Source organism: Pristiophorus japonicus, chromosome 4, assembly GCF_044704955.1.
Source record: "Pristiophorus japonicus isolate sPriJap1 chromosome 4, sPriJap1.hap1, whole genome shotgun sequence".
Lineage (NCBI taxonomy): Eukaryota > Metazoa > Chordata > Chondrichthyes > Pristiophoridae > Pristiophorus > Pristiophorus japonicus.
The window spans coordinates 71747027-71772374 of NC_091980.1; the positions used below are offsets into that span (position 1 = coordinate 71747027).

The 25348-nt window shown below is 42.7% G+C and overlaps 1 protein-coding gene across 5 annotated transcripts in view; it reads right to left on the minus strand.

The window, feature by feature from the left end:
• The window catches only part of LOC139262956 (RUN and FYVE domain-containing protein 1-like), a 67976-nt gene that overhangs the window by 30718 nt on the left and 11910 nt on the right, over positions 1-25348 (minus strand). For all 5 annotated transcript variants that reach the window (XM_070878331.1, XM_070878335.1, XM_070878334.1 and 2 more), the window contains exons 6-11: positions 21218-21282; positions 19352-19417; positions 19022-19091; positions 18812-18913; positions 3268-3384; positions 2744-2911 (exon numbers count right to left, since the gene is read on the minus strand). In XM_070878331.1, the coding sequence (XP_070734432.1) occupies positions 2744-2911; positions 3268-3384; positions 18812-18913; positions 19022-19091; positions 19352-19417; positions 21218-21282 (588 nt within the window). The remainder of the gene's footprint in view (positions 1-2743; positions 2912-3267; positions 3385-18811; positions 18914-19021; positions 19092-19351; positions 19418-21217; positions 21283-25348) is intronic.

A 25348-nucleotide genomic window follows, 5' to 3' on the forward strand; every position in this document is an offset into this window, starting at 1 on the left:
AACATTCAACAATCTCGATTGCTCCTGGAAGCTTTTGGTGGGGTAAGGGTGGAGTTGGGGGGACTTTTGCAGGTGGAAAGACTTTCGGGACGTTTCAACAAGGTAGTATCGGCAATAGGGGGGCTCACCCAGGCTGTCAATAATGCGAGGAATGCTTTCTACTCTGCACAAAAACCAAGGGTTGATCCTGAGCTGACTACGAAAAGGAACCCGGGCATTCCACATTTCGGCTCTGGGCCCTGTTGTAACCCAGCAAGAAACGCCACGTTGGCAAAGAAACATTACACCTGGGGGTATGGGGGGGCAAAGAAGCAGAAGTCTGCAACTACGGGCACATGCAGGAGTAACAGTATCTACTGGAGCAGGATTGGCACACAGCGCAAAGGAGGAGGATAGATGGCTTGTTTGTTTTTTGGTTGCTTTAACTGATTGTTCTTTTTAAAGTTTGCCACGGTTTTGAATAAAGTTTTTAACGTTATGAAGGTTTAAAGTAATGTTAAGCTAATTACAACTGTGCTGTACAAATTGTAACATTTTAATTTTGGACTTTTAACTGACTCCTGCACTAATAAATATTACAGGAAAACTGGACTCAACATGTAAAATGGCCTCACCCCCTGCAACCTATTAGTTTTAAATGATACAGGAGCAGGTTCCAGTACCAAAGGTGTTCATGGCTCCTGCCTTGTTCTGGGTCACTGATGCATGCAACAAAGGACCATGGTGCATGTATCAGTGAAACCTGACCCAGTCTGGATCCAAGAACAACTTATTATTGTCCACCTAAGCATTCCAATACTCCATTAAAACATAACAGATGTGTGGTGGGATTCTTTTCTTTTAAATACAATGTAATGTTCCACCTTTATTAGAAATTACCGCTGCTTCCCTATGAGCCTGGAGTGTCTTGCACGGTCTTGTGTGCAGACCTTCGGCCTGCGATAGCAGCAGGCCGCATGGGTGGAGGACCTTCGGCCGGGGGACTAGCAGCGGCTGCAATCGACGTCGAGAAAAGGTAGAAGGCTGCCCTTGTTGTGCAGTGAAGGGAAGACCGCTTTGAAAACCTGCTGGATGGCTATGAAGATTCTGGAACCTGTTGGATTACCTTGGTTGGAACCTTTAGATTTTTGGACCCAGAGACAACCACTGGAAAAATTTTAAATTTTTTTTTCTTCAAATGGTATGGCCTGATTACACAACATCGAAGGAGCAGCATTTTTGATAAGTTTAGATTTGACTTTTGCATACAGTTCCTGTTGCATTTTTAATTTTGCTAACATAAATGATGAGTCAGGGAGTCCATTCAGCCAGGGATAGGAGCGAATTTCTGTAAGTTGAAAGCAAGGGTTTTTCTGACGGTGCTCGTCAGGTCTGTGCGCCAGTTCTAAAAATTTATCTGGGGAGGAAACCTGGCCTTATGCCCAGAAATGGCACGGGAGCCTTCTTGCAGGTACACCAGCGCCAGAATGTTTGGCATCAAACATTCTGGCTGGTAGTAGACATTGGGGGATCTTCAACACCAAAAAAAATCACTGGGCACTGAAAAAACAACAGTGCTGGGGAAAATTTGGACCCAAGTTAGCAAACTAGCAGCTGACTTTTAAAGCACTTATTGCATTATATTGCATTTATAGCAAGACGAGCTTTAAATGACGAGCTGCTGGTTTCCCACTTCAGTGATGGAAAACCAGTTTAAACATCAGAATGGTGGTACTAGGGGAGAAAAATGTGTAGAAGGTACATGGCTGGTAAATGTAGAGGAAGTAGCAATGAGGGAGTACAGCAGGGCAAGTGAGGATGTTATGTAATGGGAAAGAGTATGGGAGTTGTGATGAAGTTCTGCAGCAGCTATTTCATAGGAGTGTCATCACCTGCATGTAGCTATAGCTATTCAGTATTGCCCAGCCATCACCCTAAAGCCAGTCTGCACCCCAGCCAAATTTGTTCTTCACATGTCCCACTGAAAACCTACATACAGCCTCAGTTAAATCTCTTGCTCTCCTCTAATATTCGTGACTAAGTCCTTCATTACACAATTCCTTAAAAACTACTTGTTAAGATAATGTGGAATTTTGCATTAAATCTATACAGATAGGAGCTAAGCTACAGTTAAAAGTACTATATGCAGTTTTGACACAGTTATAGAATAAGCATTAAAGCATATTGATTCACCAGGCATAAGAAACTATCGTTACGAGCAGAGATTGGAGATGCCACAATTAACAGAAAATGCTGGAAGTACTTCAGGCAGCATCTGTGGAGATAAGCTGACAAAAGATCATTGACCTGAAATGTTAACTGTTTCTCCTCCATAGATGCTACCTAAGCTAGAGTATTTTCAGCATTTTCTATTTTTATTTCAGATTTCCAGCATCCTCAGTATTTTGCTCTCAAGGTGCCACAACTATTTCCACTGGCAGAGAAGCCAAATAAATATTAAATAGAGGTATTAAAAAATATAGTGTTTTGACAGGATTAATATGGAAAGTTACTTCCTTTGGTTGGGTCAATGATGAGGGGTCATTAATTTAAAATCGTTATTGAGTGAGCAGCAGGGGTAGCAAAGAGCCACAGACATATAATAAACTTCTATGGTTTGAGGCTACTGTCCTACCCAGTCATAGTTCTAATTGTAAATGAGACACATGGCGATATGATCCCACAGTTCCCACAATGTATATCCTCAAAAATTACTTGTTAAGTAAGTAATGCCAGTATAATCACATCTCCCTTAATTCTGTACCTTAGCTTTGTGAAACATCTGCAAATTGATGGCCTTGACATCTTCCAACTGTTGTCGAAGAGCTACTAGCGTATCCTGCTTTTCATGAGTGTCCTTCTCCAGCAGCTTCATGGCTATTTCCATTTCTTGCTTCAAGCTCACCTGTAGTTCCAGTTCTTTCTCCAGTTCCTGAGTAGAAATTACATATACCTCTTCAATTAAAACTGAACTGAAAGAAGCAAACAGCTTCTAAACCTATATTCACACTTGAGACACTTTGGCCATACTAAAATTGTTTTTTCTTCAGAGGCAGTTACATAGGAACTCCTGTATAGAATAGCCAATCAGAACTAAGAATTATCATTTCCACCTAAAGAAATATTCAGTGTTAAATAATTTTCAAGAATTAATTATTTTTAACGCATGTACTACTTAAATACACAACTTAAAATCATATTTTCTCCAATATTCAAAATACGCACTGTTTTTACATTAGTTACTTCTTGATTCAAAATAGAGCTTGATTATTCTTTACAAACATTTACCAATCGAAATTGTTTCTCTTCTTTCAGTTGCTTCCAGGCTTCATTGTACATTTCATCTAGACCTTGACGACTCTGTCTGTATGTTTCCAGCTCTACTTCAGAATCTTGCCTGTTCACCTGAAAAATGTCAGCAGTGAAAAGATGCTGTAATCTCAGTATTAAGCAACTGTAGCGCACAAGTATAAAGTTACTGTAGTAACTTGACCTTGACTATGTCATTAATTTTTATTGCACTCTTTCTCCTCCCTCCCTCCCCACCCACCCTCTCCTTCTGGAAACTATCTACTTGATCCAAGTAAATGTGCTCCCAGACTTCTGCTAAGCTGATGCCAGACACGAGGAGGTATGCTAGAGGGGCTGGAGTTGAAGTCATAAAGCACCTACTCAAAGAGGCATGTGTTTATTCCCACCCATCTTCCTTTACTCTGCAAAGGAGAGTGATCATTCTTTGCTGGGAGCCAAGAGAGCACATTAGCAGGCTATTGGACGATGGGAAATTCACAGTTGGGGGCATCTCAATTAGGCCAATCCTGTCCTCAACAGACATCCACAAATGTGAACCTGGACTGATTTTCCCCTCCTCTTCCTGAACATAAAGACCAATTACTGCACCATTAGCTGCCATCAGGTCAAAGCTAGATCAGGAATTCACCAAGGAAGAGAAAAATCTATAGGCATGATACTGCCCATATTTTGGGCTGACTGGCAGGTCATTAGTCGGGCTATACATTTTCATGGGGTGAAATTTCTGTAGAGTTTAGAGGACTCCATGGTGGCAGGACAAGTTGATAAGGCTGAAAAAAAAAAGCACATCAGATCCTGGGTTTTATAAAGAGGCATAAAGTACAAAAGCAAGGAAGTTATCAAAAACCTTTGCAAATCACTAGTTAGGCTCAGCTGTAGTATGGCTTCCAATTTTGGGCACCACTACGAAGGATGTCAAGGCCTTGGAGAGGGTGCAGAGATTTACAAAAATTGCCAGGCATTAGAGATTTTATATGGGGAAGACTAGAGAAGTGGAGATAATTCTTTAGAGCAGAGACAGTTAAGAGGAGAAACTACATTAAAAGGTATGACTAGACAAGCAATGGCTAGCATTAAAAAAATTAATACATAATTAATATAGATTTCTTTAAGGCACAAAAACCCTACAGGAAAGAAAAGTAGTCCAACCGTGGCCAAGAGAAGTTAGATAGTATTAGATCAAAGGAAGAGGCTTGTAATATTGCCAAGCAGTCAGCCCGAGGATTGGGAGGATTTTAGAATTCAGCAAAGGAGGACCAAGAAATTGATAAAAGGTGTAGTAGGGCAAGGAATTATCGACAGATTGTATGTAAAACTCGCTTATATACGATAGGAAAATGAACTTTAGATTTTGAGGGAATACATAGAACAGCTGTGTGTTTCTTTTAATGTGCCACAGGAGGCCAGGGGCAAGATCAAACCGACAGGACACATTCCAAGAAGCCAAGAGAATTGCCATTTGCTAGGATGAAAGGATAGAGGCCACACAGCAGGCAGTCTGATAAGGGTTAACAAATGTTTCTTTGCTTTGACTGAACTGAATGTTTTCTTTGACTGAGCCAAATGCTGTAACAAATTCCATTATTCGTCTCTGTCTTACATGTGTTTTATTTGTGGCAGTTAAATTGTCATTGGTAGTGTTCTCGATCACTGTCATTTCAAATTGTAGAGACATCTGTGTTGTCAGTGGCAGTGTTTTCAATCACTGTCACTTCAAGGTAACATTATAGACCAGCCCACTGGAAATCTGTATAAAGATCGGAGACCTTTGGGTTTTTGAAGAGTTTCTGTCTTAGGCAGCTAACAGAACAGAACTTCCCCTTCATATGCCCGAATATCACTGGGTCTGTCATCAATCAAGAGCGTTGATCCACTATTTCAGTGGGTCCGCTTGGGAAAAGAGGGAGATTTCTCCACAACAAAAGGGAAAATACGAGAGTAAACTAGTGAGAGACATAAAAACTGACGGTAAAAGCTTCTATAGGGATGTAAAAAGGAAAAGATTAGTGAAAGTAACTATGGGTCCCTTACAGGCTGCGACAGGAGACATTATAATGGGGAATAAGGAAATGGCAGAGAAATTAAACAAATACTACGTCTGCCTTCACGGATGATGACAATAAACCTCCTGGAAATTGTGGAGAACCAAGGGTCAAGCGAGAATGAAGAACTGAAAGAAATTAGTATTAGTAAAAAAAAAAATTAGGACTAGAGAAATTAATGGGACTGAAAGCCGATAAATACTCTGGACCTGATGGCCTACATCCTAGGGTTTTGAAAGGTGGCTATATAGAGAAAGTGGATGCATTGGTTGTCAGCTTCCAAAATTACATAGATTCTAGAACAGTTCCTGCAGATTGGAAGGTAGATAATGTAACCCCGCTATTTAAGGGAGGAGAGAAAACGGAGAACTACAGACCAGTTAGCCGGACACCAGTCATAGGGAAAATGCTAGAATCTATTAAAGATGTGGTAACTGGGTACTTAAATAATAATAGGATTGGACAGAGTTAACACGGATTTATGAAAGGGAAATGTTTGACATCTTTTCAAGTTTTTTGACGTAGCTAGTAGAATAGATAATGGGAAACCAGTGGATGTAGTGTATTTAGATTTTCAGAAGGCATTCGATAAGGTGCCACACGAGATAATTGAACAAAATTAGGACTCATGGGATTGGGGTTAATATACTAGCATGGATTGAGAATTGGTTAACGGGCAGAAAACAGAGTAGGAATAAATAGGTCATTTTCAGGTTGGCGGGCTGTAACCAGTGGGGTGCCACAAGGATCGGTGCTGAGGCCCAACTAGTCAATCTATAGCAATGATTTGGATGAGGGGACCAAATGTAATACATCCAAGTTTGCTGGCGATGAATGTAAGTTGTGAGGAGGATGCAAAGAGGCTTCAAGGGGCTATAGAAAGGCTAAGTGTATGGGCAAGAACATGGCAAATGGAATATAATGTGGAGAAATGTGAACTTATCCACTTTGGTAGGAAAAATAGAAAAGCAGAGTATTTTTTTTTTTTAAAAACGGCGAGATTGAGAAATGTTGGTGTTCAGAGGGACCTGGGTGTCCTTGTACACGAATCACTGAGTTAACATGCAGGTACAGCAAGCAATTAAGAAAGCAAATGGTATGTTTCCTTTATTACAAGAGGATAAGAGTACAAGAGTAAAGACATCTTGTTGCAGTAAGAGAGGGCCCTGCTGAGACCGCATCTGGAGTATTGTGTAGAGTTTTGGTCTCCTTATCCAAGGATATACTTGCCATGGAGGAAGTGCAACCAAGCTTCACCAGATATTACTAGGATGGGAGGGGGAGGGGGGGGGGAATTGTCCTATGCGAAAAGATTGAGCAGACTAAGTCTATATTCTCTAGAGTGAAGAATGAGGGGTGATCCCATTGAAACATACAAAATTCTTCCAGGGGTAAACAGGGTAGATGCTGTGAGGATGTTTCCTCTGGCTGGGGAGTCTAGAACCAGGGGTTACAGTCTCTGAATAAGGGGTCGGCCATTTAAGACTGAGATGGAGTGACTTCTTCACTCAGGATGGTGAATCTTTGGAATTCTCTACCCCAGAGGGCTGTGGAGGCTCAGTCTATGAGTATATTCAGGAAAGTGGAGTTGAAGTAGATCAGCCATGATCTTATTGAATGGCAGAGCAGATTCAAGGGGCTGAATGGCCTACTTCTGCTCCTAATTCTGCATTCTTATGATAATTTTGAAGACCTTTGATAAAAGTAAATAATGAGAAGCTGTTTCCACTGACAGGAGGGTTGAGAACCAGGAGAGATGAGAATGCACTGTCTGAAAGGGCAGATTCAATCGTAACTTTTAAAGGGAATGGGATAAATGTCTCTAAAAAAGGAAAAAATTGCAGGGCTATAGGGAAAGAGCAGGGAGTGGGACTAATTGGATACCAGTTGCAAAGATCTAGCACAGGTACACTGTCCCAAATGGCCTCATTCTGTGATGTATAATTCTACGATTCCTTAAGGGTCAGTGAGCGACTGCAATATGCCAGAATATAGAAAAAGTATCTAAGTTAAGAACCTGGACAATTATTCATTGGGAGTTAGCAGTCCAACAGTACCTCACTTAGGTAAACATTCTTAAACCAGGAGCCAATGAGCATCAACAACAATTTGTATTTAATGTAGTGAAATGTCCCAAGGTGCTCCATAGGAGTATTGAGAAAAAATATATGACACCAAGCCACATGAGGAGAAATTAGGGCAGGTGACCAATAGTTTTGCCAAAGAGATAGGTTTTAAGGAGCATCTTAAAGGAGGAAAGAGGGATAGAGGGGTGGTGGGGTTTAGGCAGGGAATTCCAGAGCTTAGGGCCGAGGCAACAGAATGGCTGAGCAATTATCAAGGCTGCTCAAGGACAGAATTAGAGGAGCAGAGATCTCAGGGGGGGCGGGGAAAAAAAAAAAAAAAAAAGAGTTGTGGGGCTAGATGAGATTACAGAGACAGGGAAGGGAGAGGCCATGGAGGGATTTGAAAACGAGAATGAGAATTTTGAAATTGAGGTGTTGCTTAACCAGGAGCCAATCAATGTAGGTCAGCAAGCACAGGAGTGATGGGTGAGCAGGACTTGGTGCAAGTTAGGACACAGGCAGCCAAGTTTTAGATCACCTCCAGTTTATATAGGGTAGAATGTGGGAGACCAGCCAGGAGAGCATTGGAATAGTCAAGTCTAGAGGTAACAAAGACATGGATGAGGGTTTCAGCAGTGGATGAGCTGAGGCAAGGGCAGAGACAGGCAATGTTACGGAGGGGGAAATAGGCGGTCTTAGTTATGCTGCAGTTGTGAGACTAAGCTCTTTTCAGGGTCAAATATGACAGAGGTTGCTAACAGTCTGATTCAGCTGAAGTTGGGGAGAGGGATGGAGTCAGTGGCGAGGGAAGGAAGTGTGTGGTGGGAACTGCTTCGGTCTTAGATGAGACGTTAAACCGAGACCCCGTCTGCCCTCTCAGGTGGAAGTAAAAGATTCCATGGCACTATTTTGAAGAAGAGCATGGGAGTCCCAGTGCCCTGGCCAATATTTATCTCTCAATCAACATAACAAAATCAGATTATCTGGTCATTATCACATTGCTGTTTGTAAGAGTTTGCTGTGCACAAGTTGGCTGCCACATTTCCCACATTATAACAGTGACTACACTCCTTCAAGACGTCCACTGGCCGTGAATGGCGCTATATAAATGCAATTTTTTTCTCTTTCCAATATTCAATTGGAGAAAATTTCTGCTCATCCAGAATTGTATGTCAGACAAGCAGTTTGACAATTTAGAGACGGAGGGGTCGAGAGTAGTAGTTGTGAGGTAGAGCTGGGTGTCATCAGCGTACACATGGAAACTGACGCTGTGTTTTCGGATGATGTCGCCAAGGGGCAACATGTAGATGAGAAATAGGAGGGGACCAAGGATAGATCCTTGGAGGCACCAGAGGAAACTATACTGGAGTGGGAAATGAAACTGTTGCACATGATTCTCTGGCTACAATTAGATACATAAGAATGGAACAAGTGCAGTCCTACCCAGCAGGCTATTCAGTTGTGGAAGGCATTGCAACCAAGTTCAATCTTTCCTTCACCCTAAATGTTCACTTTGCAGCAAGGGGTGATTAAAAGCAGGAACTCTGGCTAATTTTTCACACTCACTTGTCCAAGAGCAAACAACATTGATTGTTCCTCAATTGCTACGTTGGCTGAATCTGCAAGCTCAGAGTGGGAAATTATTTGATCTTTTGGTCAGTATGGTTTTGTAATCATTTACTCAGCAGACAGTAGGAAAGTTCCCCAATTGCCAACTTGGCTGAATCAGCTCAATCAGAATGGGAAATGTATCTTTGATCTTTAGGCCAACATGGCTTAGCAGACAGTGAGTTTTAACTTTATTCGGCATGTCTAAAAAGTTAAATGCTTCACTGATAATAACCTTCTAAAAAGAGCAAACAACAAAAATGATATTTTCCCCTCAAAGGCTCCACAGAAATCAAGCAACCATCCAATTCTTCAAGAGTCTTTGGGAAATTAGTGTCAGTAGCCTATTTCATCATAATTGAACCCAACCCTGCCCTCATACAGCATCTAACCTCCAACTTTTCAACAGATGTCATCAGGCAACAATCATGTGACTTATCCTCTTTTTAGCCCAGGGCTGCAAACAATTGTGGTACATATAACATAATAGGAGCAGGAGTAGGTCATTTGGCCCCTCGAGCCTGCTCCGCCATTCAATAAGATCATGGCTGATCGGATTCCGGCCTCAATTCCACTTCCCCGCCCACAACTCCCTTATCATTCAAAAGTCTGTCTATCTCCATCTTAAATATATTCAAAGACCCATTCTCCACAGCTCCCTGGAGTAGACAATTCCAAAGATTCACAACCCTCAGAAGAAATTTCTCCGCATTTCTGTCTTAAATGGGCAACCCCTTATTCTGAAACTATGCCCCTTAGTTCTAGATACACTCAAGAAGAAAACATCCTCTCTGCATCTACCCAGTCAAGTCCCCTCAGAAACTTATATAGAGGCAGCGGACCTACGTGGGAGCAGCAGCAGGAACTGAGGAGAGGTGGAGGCTTAAAAGGCAAGGCTCAACTGGCAACATTCGAAAGGGACGTCAGAGTTTAAAAGTGACGTCGGCACAAAGGAAGTAGTTGATTGGCGAGTGGGTTTTTTCTGTTAAATTAGTACTTAGTCTTTAAATAAAAAGGTTAGTTAAATCAGCTGATTGCTGAGTAGTTACTGGGTGCATTTTGCTCAGGTTTAGAGTTTATTTTTGCTTGATAGTTCCGAGTTTAACTAGAGGGATGGCAGGGCAGCTTAGTCCCGTGGATTGTACATCCTGTGGCATGTGGGAAGTCCTAGACGCTTCGCACAGCTTGGACAACCACATACGCAGGAGATGTCTCCAGCTGCACCAACCTGAGCTCCGCGTTTTGGAGCTTGAGCGGTGGCTGGAGTCACTGCGGTGCATCCATGGGACTGAGAGCTACGTGGATAGCACTTTTCTAGAGGTGGTCACCCCGCAGCTCAAGGGTGCGCAGGCAGAGAGGGATTGTGTGACCGCCAGATAGAAGAGGACTAGGTAGGTAGTGCAGGAGTCCCCCGAGTACTCTGTTCTAAGTACTGGTGAGGGCAATGGTGCCTCTGGGGAGTGCAGCTAGAGCCAACTGCATGGGGGCCAGGGGAGGAGTGAACAGCCAGAGGTCATGGTTTATATCAGGACCAATGACATAGGTAGAAAGAGGGATGAGGTCCTGCAGGCAGAGTTAGGGAGCTAGGAGAGATTAAAAAGCAGGACCTCAAAAGATAGTAATCTCCAGATTACTCCCAGTGCCACGAGCTAGTGATTACAGAAATAGGTGGATAGAGCAAATGAATGCGTGGCTGGAGAGATGATGCAGGAGGGAGGGCTTTAGATTCCTGAGGCATTGGGACAGCTTGTGAGGGAGGTGGGACCTGTACAAGCCGGACAGGTTGCACCTCAACAGAGCCGGGACCAATATCCACACCGGGGGGAGGGTCTCAGTGCTGTTGTGGAGGGTTTAAACTAGCTTGACAGGGGAATGGGAACCTGAGAATAGATTCAGTAGGGAGAGGAATAAAGGTGGAATTAGAAAGCAAAAATGTAGAAAGTGAGTTTGAAGGACAGAGGAAACAAGCAGGAAAAAAAAAAAAAGGATAAAAAAAAATTTAAGAGCTCTTTGTCTAAATGCACGTAGCATTCGTAACAAAATAAATGAGTTGACAGCACAAAGAGATACAAATGGGTATGATCCGATAGCCATTACAGAGACGTGGTTGCAAGGTGACCAGGACTGGGAACTAAATATTCTGGGGTATTTGACAATTCGGAAGGACAGACAAAGAAAAAGACGGTGGGATAGCACTGTTAATAAAGGATGGGATCAGTGAGTTAGTGAGAAACTATATTGGCCCAGAGGATCAAGATGTTGAATCAGTTTGGATGGAGATAAGGAATAGTAAGGGGGAAAAAGTTGCTGATGGGCATAGTCTATAGGCCCCTTAACAGTAGCTACACTGTTGGATGGAGTATAAATCAAGAAATAATGGAGGTTTGTAATAAAGGAACGGCAATAATCATGGGTGATTTTAATCTTCATATTGATTGGACAAAGCAAATTGGCCAGAGGAGCCTTGAGGAGGAGTTCATAGTGTATCTAGGATAGTTTCCTTGAACAGTATGTTGCGGAACCAACTATCTTAGATCTAGTACTGTGTAATGAGGCAGGATTAATAAATGATCTCGTAGTAAGAGATGCTCTAGGAATGAGTGACCATAATATGGTTGAATTTCAAATTCAGTTGGAGGGTGAAAAAGTTGGTCCTCAAACCAGGGTCCCAAGCTTAAATAAATGAGACTACAAAAAGGTATGAGGGCAGAGTTGGCTAAAGTGGACTGGGAAAATAAACTAAAGTATGGGACGGTTGATGAGCGGTGGCAGATATTTAGAGATATTTCCTAACTCGCACAAAAATATATCCCAATAAGAAGGAAAGGCCAAGAACGGATAACCATCTGTGGCTAACGAAGGGAGGGCATCAAATTGAAAACAAAGGCATACAATGTGGCCAAGACTAGTGGGAGGCCAGAGGATTGGGAAATTTTTAAAAGCCAGCGGAGAACTAAACAAATGATTGAGGGGAAAGATCGATGAAAGTAAACTAGCATGAAATATAAAAACAGATAGTAAGAGTTTCTGCAGATACATAAAAAGGAAGAGAGTGGCTAAAGTAAATGCTGGTCCCCTGGAGGGTGAGACTGGAGAATTAATAATGGAGAACAGGGAAATGGCAAAGATGTTGAACAAATATTTTGTAGCAGTCTGCACAGTAGAAGACACTAAAAACATCCCAATAGTGAATAATCAAGGGGTTATAGGTAGGAAGAAACTTAATATAATCACCATCACTAATAAAGTAGTACTAGGTAAAATAATGGGACTAAAGGTGGACAGGTCTCCTGGACCCGATGGCTTACATACTAGGGTCTACAGAAGTGGCTGCAGAGATAGTGGATATATGGTTTGTAATCTACCAAAATTCCCTGGATTCTGGGCGGTGTCAACAGATTGGAAAACCACAAATGTAACATCACCATTTAAAAAAGGAAGCAGACAAATAGCAGGAAACTATAGACCAGTTAGCCCAACAGCTGTTGTTGGAAAAATGCTGGAGTCCATTATTAAGGAAACAGTAGCAGGACATTTGGAAAAGCATGATTCAATCAAGCAGAGTCAGCATGGTTTTATGAAAGGGAAATCATGTTTGACAAATTTGCTAGAGTTCTTTGAGGATGCAACGAGCAGGGTGAATAAGGGGAACCAGTGAATATGGTGTATTTGGTTTTCGATAAGGTGCCACATTAAAGGTTACTGCACAAGATAAAAGCTCACAGGGTTGGAGGTAATATATTAGCAGATAGAGGATTGGCTAACAGAAAACAGATAGCCAGGATAAATGGGTCATTTTCCAGTTGACAAACAGTGACTAGTGGGGTGCCACAGGATTGGTGCTGGGTCCTCAACTATTTACAATCTATATTAATGACTGGGATGAACGGACTGAGTGTAATGTAGCCGAGTTTGCTGATGATACAAAGATGGGTGGGAAAGCAAATTGTGAGGAGGACAAAAAAATCTGCAAAGGGATATAGACAGACTAAGTGAGTTGGTAAAAATTTGGCAGATGGAGTATAATGTGGGAAAATGGCAGAAATAATAGAAAAGCAAATTATAATTTAAATGGAGAAAAATTGCAAAGTGCTGCAGTACAGAGAGACCTGGGGGTCCTTGTGCATGAAACACAAAAATGTTAGTATGCAGGTACAGCAAGTAATCAGGAAGGCAAATGGATGTTGGCTTTTGTTGCAAAGGGAGGGGGGGGAAGAGAATATAAAAGCAGAGAAGTCCTGCTACAACTGTACAGGGTATTGGTGAGGCCACACCTAGAGTACTGCGTGCAGTTTTGATCTAATTTAAGGAAGGATATACTTGCATTGGAGGCTGTTCAGAGAAGGTTCACTAGGTTGATTCTGGAGAGGAGGAGCTTGACTTATGAGGATAGGTTGAGCCTATACACATTGGAGTTCAGAAGAATGAGAGGTGATCTTATTGAAACTCAAGATAATGAGGGGGCTTGACAAGGTGGATGCAGAGAGGATATTTCCACTCCTAGGGGAAACTAAAACTAGGGGACATAGTCTAAGACTAAGTGACCGGCCATTTAAAACTGAGATGAGGGAAAATTTCCTCTCAGAGGGTTGTAAATCTATGAAATTCTCTGCCCCAGAGAGCTGTGGAGGCTGGATCATTGAATATATTTAATGTGGAGATAGATTTTTGAGCGATAAGGGAGTAAAGGGTTATGGGGAGTGGGCAGGGAAATGGAGCCAAGTCCATGATCAGATCAGCCATGATTTTATTGAATGGCAGAGCAGGCTCGAGGGGCCAAATGGCCTATTCCTGCTCCTATAATGTTCTTATGTTTCAATAAGATCACCTCTCATTCTTCTAAACGCCAATGAGTATAGGCCCAAACTGCTCAACCTTTCATATGACAACACCTTTATCTCAGAAATCAACCTTAGAAACATAGAAAATAGGTGCTGGAGTAGGCCATTCGGCCCTTCGAGCCTGCACCACCATTCAACAAGATCATGGCTGATCACCCAACCCAGCACCTCCCCCCCCCACACCCCCCAACCGCAAGGACCACATCCAACTCCCTCCCGAACACATCCAATGAACTGGAATCAACAACTCTCCCCGGCAGGGAACCCCACAGGCCAACAACTCCGAGTGAAGAAGTCTCTCCCAATCCCAGCCCCAAACAGCCCACCCCCATCCCAAGAGCGTGCCCCCCACCACCGGGAACACTCCCCGGCGACGCCAACCACACCACATCCACCAACCGCCATCCGCGCAGTCAACCCGTCCACCCCACTTTGAACACTCCCCGCACCGAGCCCCCAAGCCCGCCCCTCCAACACACTTCGCCCCCCCCCCCCCAGACCTCCGCTGCAATGTGGCCCCCCTCCTGTCCCTTGCCATGGGTTTCTCCGCCCCCCCACTCTCCCCCTCTGCCTCCCCGCACAGGCTCCCATCTTGGGGGGCGATAACCATCTGGGGCAGGGAATTTTAGCCCCCAGCTTGGAAGTCCTGCTCCCGCCGCAGAATTGGCCTTACCACCCTTCAATGGAAGCGGAATGCAATTTCCCACACTCCACTTCCTTTGGGGGCAGTTACCGGGGCACGACGATGCTCCTGTGACAGTTGGAACTGGTGCTCTCCACAACCTTGTGAACCTTCTCTGAACTGCCTCCAATGCAAGTATATCCTTCCTCAAATAAAGGGACCAAAACTGTATGCAGTACTCCAGGTGTGGTCTCACCAACAGCATGTACAGTTGGAGCTGGACTTCCCTACTTTTATACTCCATCCCCCTTGCAATAAAAGGCCAACATTCCATTTGCCTACCTGATTATTTGCAGTACCTGCATGCTAACTTTGTGTTTCATGTACAAGAACCCCCAGATCCCTCTGTACTGCAGCATTTTATAATCTCTCCACATTTAAATAGTAATGTGCTTTTTTATTTTTCCTAGCAAAGTGGATGACCTCACATTTTCCCCATATCTGCCAAATTTTTGCCCACTCACTGAGCCTATCTATATCCCTTTGTAGATTGTGCTTTCCCACCTATCTTTGTATCATCAGCAAATCTGGCTACATTACACTCAGTCCCTTCATCCAAGTCATTAATATAAGTTGTAAATAGTCAAGACCCCAGCACAGATCCCTGTGGCACCCCACTAGTTACTGTTTGCCAACCTGAAAATGGCCTATTTATCCCAGCTCTCTGTTTTCTGTTAGTTAGCCAATCCTCTATCCAATCCAATATATTACCCCCAACCTCGTGAGCTGTTATCTTGTGCAGTAACCTTTTATGTAGCACCTTATCGAATGCTTTCTGGAAATCCAAATACACAACTTCTACTGGTTCCCCTTTATCCAACCTGCTCATTACATCCTCAAAGAGCTCCAGCAAATTTGTCAAACATGATTTTCCTTTTCTTAAAACCATGCTGACTCTGCTTGACTGCATTATGATTTTCTAAATGTCCTGCTACTACTCCAGCATTTTCCCAATGACAGATGTTAGGCTAACTAGGTCTCTAGCTTCCGGCCTTCAATCTCCCTCCTTTCTTAAATAGGGGTGTTACAATTGCAGTTTTCCAGTCCGCTGGGACCTCTAGAATCTAAGGAATTTTGGTAGATACAACCAATGCGTCCACTATCTCTGCAGCCACTTCTTTGAAGACCCGAGGATGCAGGCCATCAGGTCCAGGGGACTTGTCCACCTTTAGTCTCATTAGCTTGCTTAGTACTTTATCTCTAGTGATAGTGCTTGTTTTAAGTTTCAAGTGTCTTCCCCCCCCCCACCCAATAGCTCCTTGATTATTATTGGAATGTTTTTAGTGTCTTCTACCGTGAAGACTGATACAAAATATTTGTTCAAAGTCTCTGCCATTTCCGTTACCAATTATTAATTCCACAGTCGCATCCTCAAAGAGACCAACATTTACTTTAGCTACTCGCTTCCTTTTTATGGGCCAACATTGCCCAACCCCTTTTTTTTGGCGCACTGACCTGAAGCACGCCGACTTCGCGCGCTGGAAAGGGCACCAGAAAAAGAGAGGCCCCATCCTGGCCACTCTTTGGAGTCCCTGGAGTCGTGGCATGGCATGGAGGCTGAAGGAGGGGGCAGAGCAACAGGCCAGCGTAGAGCAACAGGCCAGCACAAAGCACTGCCAGCACCTGCACGCATGCTCAGAGAGAGCTGAGCGCATGCTCCTGCCCTCCCAGCGCGTCCTGTGGGCTGTGAGCAGGACCCGATGCTCACAGCCCCTATCCCAGGCCGAAGGGATGCCTGATCTCGCCGCACCCTATCCCCAAGAGTGGACTCCGGCACCAGCTGGAGTTCCGGGGCAGGTAAGGACTTTGCTTTTATTTTTTATTTAGTGGCTGTACTTGAAACTTTTGATCGGGGGGGTGGGGAGGGAGGAGGAGGAGAGTTTTTGGGGGGTGGGCAGGGGAAAGAGATGAGACGTCCAGCCCCCTCCCCCCGGCCCAGCAGCTGTGACTTCTCTGGTGCGCGTCTTCCCACCCTATCCCAGGTCGAATGGCCTCATGCACAGGCCAGCCCGCTGCCTTTCTCGGGCAGACTAAAGATGAGGTAGGATTTACTTTTTTTTTTTTTTAAATTGTATTTTAATCGTTTGAGCTTTTCCTTAATGTTTGCTGCTTGGTTGTTGAGGTCCTCTCCAGTTCCCTTCCCTCCCCTATCCCTGCCCTAATGTCTGCCGAATGTGCGCTGCTTTTTCTTAACTGCCCTCAAAGTTTTTCAGAGCTGGCCACATACGCTGACCTAAGTGGATTTGGAGTACGTTTTTGCTGGCCACAGTGACATAAATGGCCAAAACTGTCGTAAGTGTCTGGGAACACCCCCTTTTAGAAAAAAAACTGACCTAAAAAAACATACCTAACTGACTTACTCTGAAGCAATTTTTTTGGGGGAAAATGGCATTTTTTAAACTTACACCAGAAAAAAAAAAACTTACTCCAAAAGAACTGATGCAAGTCATGGCCAATATTGGGTCATATATGTGGTGCCCCGACCACCACCCAAACTAAAAATTGAATGAGCCATGATGAATATGTGCATTTCAAAATTGTTAAGTCAGTGGAAAGTATAGTTCTCCAATGAAACCAAAATGTGTTAGCTGATGAAAAATGTACTTTCCACATATACTCAGCATAAATTGCAATGTAATAAAGCTTCATGTCTTAGAGACTTATAGCATAGAGGTGGTAATTCAGCACATTTTGCCTGTGCTGGTTCTTTGCAAGAGTAGTCATGCTTAGTTTCTCCTCCACCCCCACACACACACTTTGTCCATAACCCTACAAGTTCTTCATCCTCAAGTATCTGCCCAACTCCTTTTTAAATTATTCATGGAATCCACTTGCACCACCTTTTGAGGTGGAGTATTCCAGATCGACAACTCAATGAAGCAATGTCTCATCTCCCCTCTAGGTCTTTTGCCAATGATTTTAAATCTATGACCTCTGGTTATTGACCCACTCGCCAGAGAATAGTTTTCCTCTATCTACTTGATCAAAACCTAGCATTTTGAAAACCGTTTAGTTCAAATCTTAACCTTCTCTGTTCCAAGGAAACAGTCCTAACTTTTCCAACCACTCCTCATAACTGAAGACCTTCATTCCTGGTAACATTCTGGTAAACCTCCTTCTAGGGCCTTTACATCTTTCCTGAAATGTGTTGCCCAGAATTGTCCACAATACTCCAGCTGAGGCCTAACCAGTGACACAAAGTTCTGCCATGATCCCTTTGCTTTTATATTCTATGCCTCTACTTATAAACCGCAGTAACCCATATGCTTTTTTCACCACTTTATCAACCTGCCCAGCCACTTTTAAGGACCTGTGTGTATGGACACCAAGGTGTCTCTGCTCATCTGTAAAATCGTGCCATTTATAGTATACTGTCGTTCCACATTAGTCCTCCGAACGTGCATAATTCCATACTTCTCCGCATTGAATCTTCCATGCTTCTTCCCATTTCACCATCCTGTATGTCATCCTGAAGTCTACAACTATCCTCATCACAATCAATGACATTGCCACGTTTTGTAACATTCGCAAACTTTATAATAATGCTGCTCCCTACACTACGGCCTAGGTCGTTTAATAATGGACCCAAAACTGATCCTTGGGACCACCACTGCAGACCACCTCCCAGTCTGAAAAACATCTATCACCCTTTGCTTGCTTCCTGTCAATGAGCCAATTTTGTATCCATATCTCCACTTTCCCCTTCATCCCAAGGCTACCCATTTAAAACTGAGATAAGGAGAAAGTTCTTCTATCAGAGGTTTGTAAATCAATGGAATTCTCTGCCCTGGAGAGCTGTGGAGGCTGGGTCATTGCTTTAAATATATTCAGAGATAGACAGATTTGTGAGCAATAGGGGAATAAAGGGTTATGGGGAGCAGGCAAGGAAGTGGAGCTGAGTCCATGATATGATCAGCCATGATCTTATTGAATGGCGGAGCAGGCTCGAAGGGCCTACTCCTGCTCCTATTTCTTATGTTCCCATCTCAACAAGCCTCCTGTGAGGCACTTGTCGAATGCCTTCCAAAATTCCATATACACACACATCTACTGCACTGTTACCTCAAAGAATTCAATCAAGTTAGTCAGACACAATTTGCTTAAAAAATCCATGTCGGCTCTCCTTGATGAACCGAGGCCTTTCCAGAAGTTTATTTTTGTCTGACAAGAAAAAAAAAGTAACTTTTTTGTTACCACATATATCCCTTCTACAGCAGATATGAGCTCGTGGAAGCCAGTTTAGTGCATCTCAGAATATGAAATTAGCCCTTTGGATCCAACCTCTACTCGACGTTCACTTGTTTCAAGGATCGATGAATTTTCTTGCTTTAGTTGATCCTGTTCCTCCTGAAGTGACTGAATTCGGTCATTTGCTGCTGCAAGCTGCAAGTGTATCAAAACAAGCATAGAATCAAATCACAGACTGGAGATAAAAAAAATTTAAATGGCAGTCCAAGAAAACCAGGAAAAGGCCTGGTCACCATTATTCACCTCTTCCATTAGTTTTGCATTAGTCTTTTCCAATGAATCCAGTTTTGCCTGCAGATCAGAAACGGTACCACTGTTGAGCAGAGAGATTCAGTTGAATGTTAGTTAGTTAATGCAAAACATTAACATACCTCAGATTAAGTCATTAGGACAAGATAGATCATGATGGCTACATCAGTCACTGACATGTTATTGCAATACACTAAATAACCACCTAATACCACACGTTTTAAAAAAAATTTAAAACTGTATATTGAGTACTTATGGTACAAGATCAAATTATTTAAAAAATGTACACAGGATGTGCAGACAAGAAGATTTTTGGTGGTTTACCTCAAGTGTCTGTTGAGTTCCTCTACATAATGTTTCTGGTCCAGGATTTTAGTGATTTCAGCATCCCTGAAGGTCAAGAAATAGGAATCAATAAGAGATTTTTGATTTTCGAACAGCTACAAATCAATCTGAACTCAGGCAACTCTTCGTGAATGCGAACTCAACTTGAATGGCTCACAAGAGCAACTATGTTCCCAGGTCCATCAACACCTTCCATTGCAGGAAAGGCAGGAAATACCACACAAGTTTCTATCAGAGGATTCCTCCTCTTTTCCCTCCTCCACTCCCTCTAAAAATAAATTTGCTCTTAAATTCAAATTCAGAAGAACACAAGAAAAAGGAGTAAGCCATACGGCCCCTCGAGCTTGCTCCGCCATTTAATATGATCATGGCTGATCCGATCATGGACTCAGGTCCACTTCCCTGCTCGCTCTCCATAACCCCTTATTCCTTTGTCGTTTTAGAAACTGTCTATTTCTGCCTTAAATTTATTCAATGTCCCAACTTCCACAGCTCTGAGGCAGCGAATTCCACAGATCCACAAGCCTAAGAAATTTCTCATCTCTGTTTTAAATGGGCGGTCCCTTATTCTAAGATTATGCCCTCTAGTTCTAATCTCCCAATCAGTGGAAACATCCCCTCTGCATCCACCTTGTCAAGCCCCCTCTCAATATTATACGTTTCGATAAGATCACATCTCATTCTTCTGAATTCCAATGAATAGAGGCCCAACATACTCAACCTTTCCTCATAAATCAATCCCCTCATCTCTGGAATCAACCTTGTGAACCTTCTCTGAACTGCCTTCAAAGCAAGTAGATCCTTTCGTAAATATGGAAACCAAAACTGCACGCAGTATTCCAGCTGTGACCTCGCCAATACCCTGTACAACTGTAGCAAGACTTCCCTGCTTTTATACTCCATCCCCTTTGCAATGAAGGCCAAGATTCCATTGGCCTTCCTGATATCTTGCTGCACCTACATACTAACCTTGTGTTTCATGCACCAGGACCTCTAGGTCCTGCTGTACTGCAGCATTTTGCAATCTTTCACCATGAACTTATTTCTGGTAGAATGAAGACATCTACCAGAAATAAGTTCTTCCAAGTCTTGTTTCCAAACAGAGAAACATACTAAGCTTCTCCCATTTTCAACAGTTTATTTTTCATCATGTTACAAGTTTTTTTTCCTCTCCATAAGGTTCCCCTCTTGCTCATGATCTGTTGCACAATCAAGAGAGTGAAGAGGCAACCTGTTCTCAAGTCTGTGAATGATGCTCTAAGACATTTGGAACTCTGCTAATTGATTCTCAGATTTCCTGTTGCTGGGAGAGGAGAAAGGAAGTCATAATAACCATACCACCACCCACCCACCCCAACCAGTCAAACCAGGGGATTCGCAAAACATAGGCACAGCCTTCTGTGGATCCTGACCCCAGTAAAGGGAATCAATTCTTTATGAGGGATGTGGAGAAAAATTAAAGAAAAATCTTTTAGCCAGACTCGATAGCACAGACCAGTCACACTAGAAGTGACTCAAGTTGTTAACTTGTGCAAGATAAGACATACCAATTCTAGAAAGTAAACAAAAAAGTTCAACTGTTGTCTGTATTGTTAAATGCTATTTTATAGCACAATGGAAATGTTGCTTTTGGAATGGTCCCTGATATAATACAGAAATTGCTTGCTGGAGACCAATTTGAATTTGGTAAAAAGTAAACAAGTCCTATTTATATTTAAAGCAAATGGTTATTATGCAAGTGTAAAGGTATGCAAGGGGAGACACCTTTATCATTGTTAAGCTGTTAAAAGTACAACAAAGCACCAATTAAAAACAGTTTACATAGAAGTGTATTTGACTACTCACTGTTTGCTGTCAGCACTGTTCTGAGCTCCATCTTTCAAGTACAGTGAGAAATCAATCACTCCAACCTAAAATTCATGAAGAAATTGATCAGAACAAACTTCATCCGAGGCAAAAACTGAATTGGGCTCATCAGTGCTTTCTTTTCAAAATCCAAGAATATTTTTTGGCCTGCCAACCAAAATATTTACAATTAACCAGGACAGTTAGAAGACCATATATACTGGTGCACAAGGCAACACCCAAAATCCCATACGCAAAAAATCAATGACTCAAACTGAAGGTTATTATTACAAAGCCTCTGGTTCGCATCCCATCAACTGGCATCCAGAAAAATTCTCAATATTCCTCCTTATTTCAACTAATGCACAGTGCTTCTCCAATGCACTGATATTTAAATGGCAACTCTCCTGCCAGATTTCAATCCCATCACGTGTTGATTTTAAATATCCTTTCCCTGCATTCACCTTGCTGGGCTTTCTCCAATTTTAAGAATCAGAATTAGGAGTTGAGACAAAATTGCCATCTAAAATATCACTGATAAATGGAGCAACAGCAGTAGTCAATAGATTACACATATGCTGCTGAGAAAATCTTCTGGATGTAAACACCTACTAACTGAAACATTAATCCATCTCTTCTCAGCTGCTGACAGATCTGGTGTGCACTTAGCATCCCCCGGTTTTATTTCAGAATTTAAAAACAAATGAAAGTGTACATTAAACATGTATATCCTGATGAAAGGAACAGGTTAAGTTACTTGAGCAGGTTGTATTTAATGAATGCAAGTGTAGACCAATGTCCTATACAAATGCTGACTGGCAAGTGTTTTCAATTTTTTTCTTTTTTGTTTGTAGTTTAACTTCTCCATGTAGAATAAAATTTGAATTTTACAATTAATTGTTAGAGTTGCTTATAACACTAATATATGTTAGAATTCCTCTAAGCTGACTTCAGTCAAATTGCCAAGCAAATGTATTTACAAAGTGGATAAAAAAATAGCAAGGGAGAAGTTATAACATGGCCTTTGTAAAAGTTTGGGTTCACAATTTACCTACTTTTTTTGCCTACAAAGTAGGAAACTTTCACCTACAGATTAGGTGAAGTTGACAATCCAGCTCCGACTTGGGTTAAATAAAGTGGGCCTAGACAGAGCTGGTCTGATTCTGTAACCTGTTGCTTTTCAGTGCTGGCTGTTCACTTTTTTCCATATGGATGGGACACACACATTCTCCCCTACCTTCTAGAAAATTAGTGTCAAGAACCACAACTTCCTTCTGTTTATTTGGGAAACTCACTCAAGATAATTTCTTCAACGCCATTGGATCTCCACCCAATACTCTACTGCTACAGCTATTCTTAGATAGATGATTTTTTTCCACCCGCTCAGTGAAAATCCCATGAACGACCCAACATAATTATTTCATTCAATAATTTCAAATAAATTGACAGGTTGTTCCAAAAGACCATCCATTTGTGTGATCCATTTAATGCCAGCATTAAAGTTGCCACTGTGACACACAACTGTGATGTAGCGTCTCTGAAAATAAGCCAGTGACACACTGGGCACCACTTCCAAATATACCCACACATGCATAACATTTCAGGAGGCTACAGTTACAGGCCCAAACTTGGAGGCCATAACTTACTACAGGAAAATTAGCCAAAGATTCAAAGCTTTTTACAGGATTTTTTCTACAAAGTTAGAGAAGCTACAATTGAAGCTTTATTCATTTAACCTTCTCCAAAAAGGGAGGGTTCTGAGACCTTCAAGAAACACAATATTCATGGCTCCCTATTTACATTCATCAAATATTGTAGACAAAGTTTTTCCAATGGCTGATTTGGTACAACCCACATGCAGCAGTGGCATAAAATGGCAAGAACCAAGGTTTAATTCTTCGATCAGCAAATGTGCACCAAGCCAAGTCACGAGTACAGGTTCAACTACCTCAGTGTAGGGAGGGGTGAAATAAAGTGTCTGGCTTCTGATCATTATTCAAATCATATTCCAAAGTAATTTCTGCATCAAAAATCTTAATTAAGCAACACAAGCGAGAATTTAGTGTTCAAAAATTGAAATATCAGACCAAGTATCCAAGAGATGCTAAAATTGGCCACAGCACCCTGGGTTAGAAGGAAGAAAAAAATAAAGGGCCCAGGATGCCCACTTCTCAGTTTTGAGGTTCCACTGCTGGAAGTGTAGTGAGTGGATGCCGAGTTAGACCAATCCCTGGTCTGTGTGGATGCAGAGTTAGACCAATCCCTGGTCTGTGTAAAGTTAGCTGATCTCAGGGACACTAGTGGTCCAGAGAGCACCTGGGCTAGGGAAGAAAATAAGTCAGGGCTTCCACTTTGGCTGCTATATAGAAACACATGCGAAAGGGCACACATTTGGATGCCAGTGAAGCCAAATTATCCTTAGCTTTGATGCCACCCACAAATAGTCATGCCAACACTTACTGTCTAAGTTCACACATGACTAATAGTCCCTTAAATGAAGAATTGAAGCAATGATTTCAGCAAAGGAATGGAGTGAATTGGCAGAAGTGGGGGAGGGGCAGGGGAGAAAGAGAAGGGTGATAAATAACTTCATCCCCTTATTTGTATTAACAGTGTTCTCTGTACATAATCTTTTAAAATCTCCGACAGTATGCTAAAACCACAGCAATTGCTTCCGGATCAATATTCTTACTAGCCTCATGTGAAACCGATAAAAGGAATAATATTATATTGGATATTTATGCTTACTTCCAGGATACTCAGTTTGCAATAAAAGGTTAAGTATTTTTGCATATTTACATTTATTCTGTAACTCACCATGTTCATCTGAAATCAATCATCTTAACACTCAAAATTAAAAACATTCAATTGAATCCCCCATCTCAGAATCTCACCAATACTTAAATCAGGCATATTCACCAATCTCATTTAAATGGTTAGTAAACATGATGCCGATAGCACAAATATAATATAAAATACACTATTCTCTATGACAATCTCTGCATTTTTCACATCCCTAATGTTATAAAAAGGGTTAAAAAAATTAGAAAGATTGTAAGCTACTTCTTTATGGGGCAAGTGATCAGATCATCGTCGTCATCGTATTTGCTTCCACTCTTAAAAATGAGCCCTTAGGTGGCTGAACAGTCCAATATGAGAGCCACAGTCCCGGTCACAGGTGGGACAGATAGTTGTGAAGGGTAAAGGTGGGTGGGACAGATTTGCTGCATGCTCTTTCCGCTGCCTATGCTTGATTTCTGCATGCTCTGTGATGAGACTCAGCGCCCTTCCGGTTGCACTTCCTCCACTTGGGAGTCCCTGGCCAAAGACTCCCAGGTGTCGGTGGGGACATTGCATTTTATCAGGGAGGCTTTGAGGGTGTTCTTGTAACTTCAATGCTGGGGATGTTGGCCTGGTTGAGGATGCTAATGTTGGTGTGTCTGTCCTCCCGGGGAATTTGTCAGATCTTGGAGACATCATTGGTGGTATTTCCCCAGCGACTTGGTGTCTACTGTACATGGTCCATGCCTCAGCCATACAGGAGGGCGGGTATTACTACAGCTCTGTAGACCACGAGCTTGGTGGTAGATTTGAGGGCCTAGTCTTCGAACACTTTCTCAGCGACCGAAGGCTGCACTGGAGGCAGTGTTGAATTTCATCAATGTCTGCTCTTGTTGATGAGGCTCCCCGAGGTATGGGAAACAGTCCACATTGTCCAGGGCCGCGCCGTGAATCTTGATGACTTGGGGGGCGGGGGGGGCAGTGCTGTGCAGCGAGGACAGGCTAGTGGAGGACCTTTGTCTTGCGGATGTTTAGCGCAAGGCCTATGCTTTCGTATGCCTCAGTAAATACGTCGACTATGTTCCGGAGTTCAGCCTCTATGTGCGCAGACGCAGGCATCGTCCACAAACTGTAGCTAGACAACAGAGGTTAGGGTGGTCTTGGACCTGGCGAAAATTGAACAGCTCCCCACTGGTTCCGTAGTTAAGTTCCACTCCAGCGGGGAGCTTGTTGACTAAGGTGGAGCATGGCAGCAAGGAAAATTAAGAGGGTTGGGGCAATGTCGCAGTCCTGTTTGACCCCGGTCTGGACGTGGATTGGGTAGGTAATGGATCCGTTGGCAAGGATCAC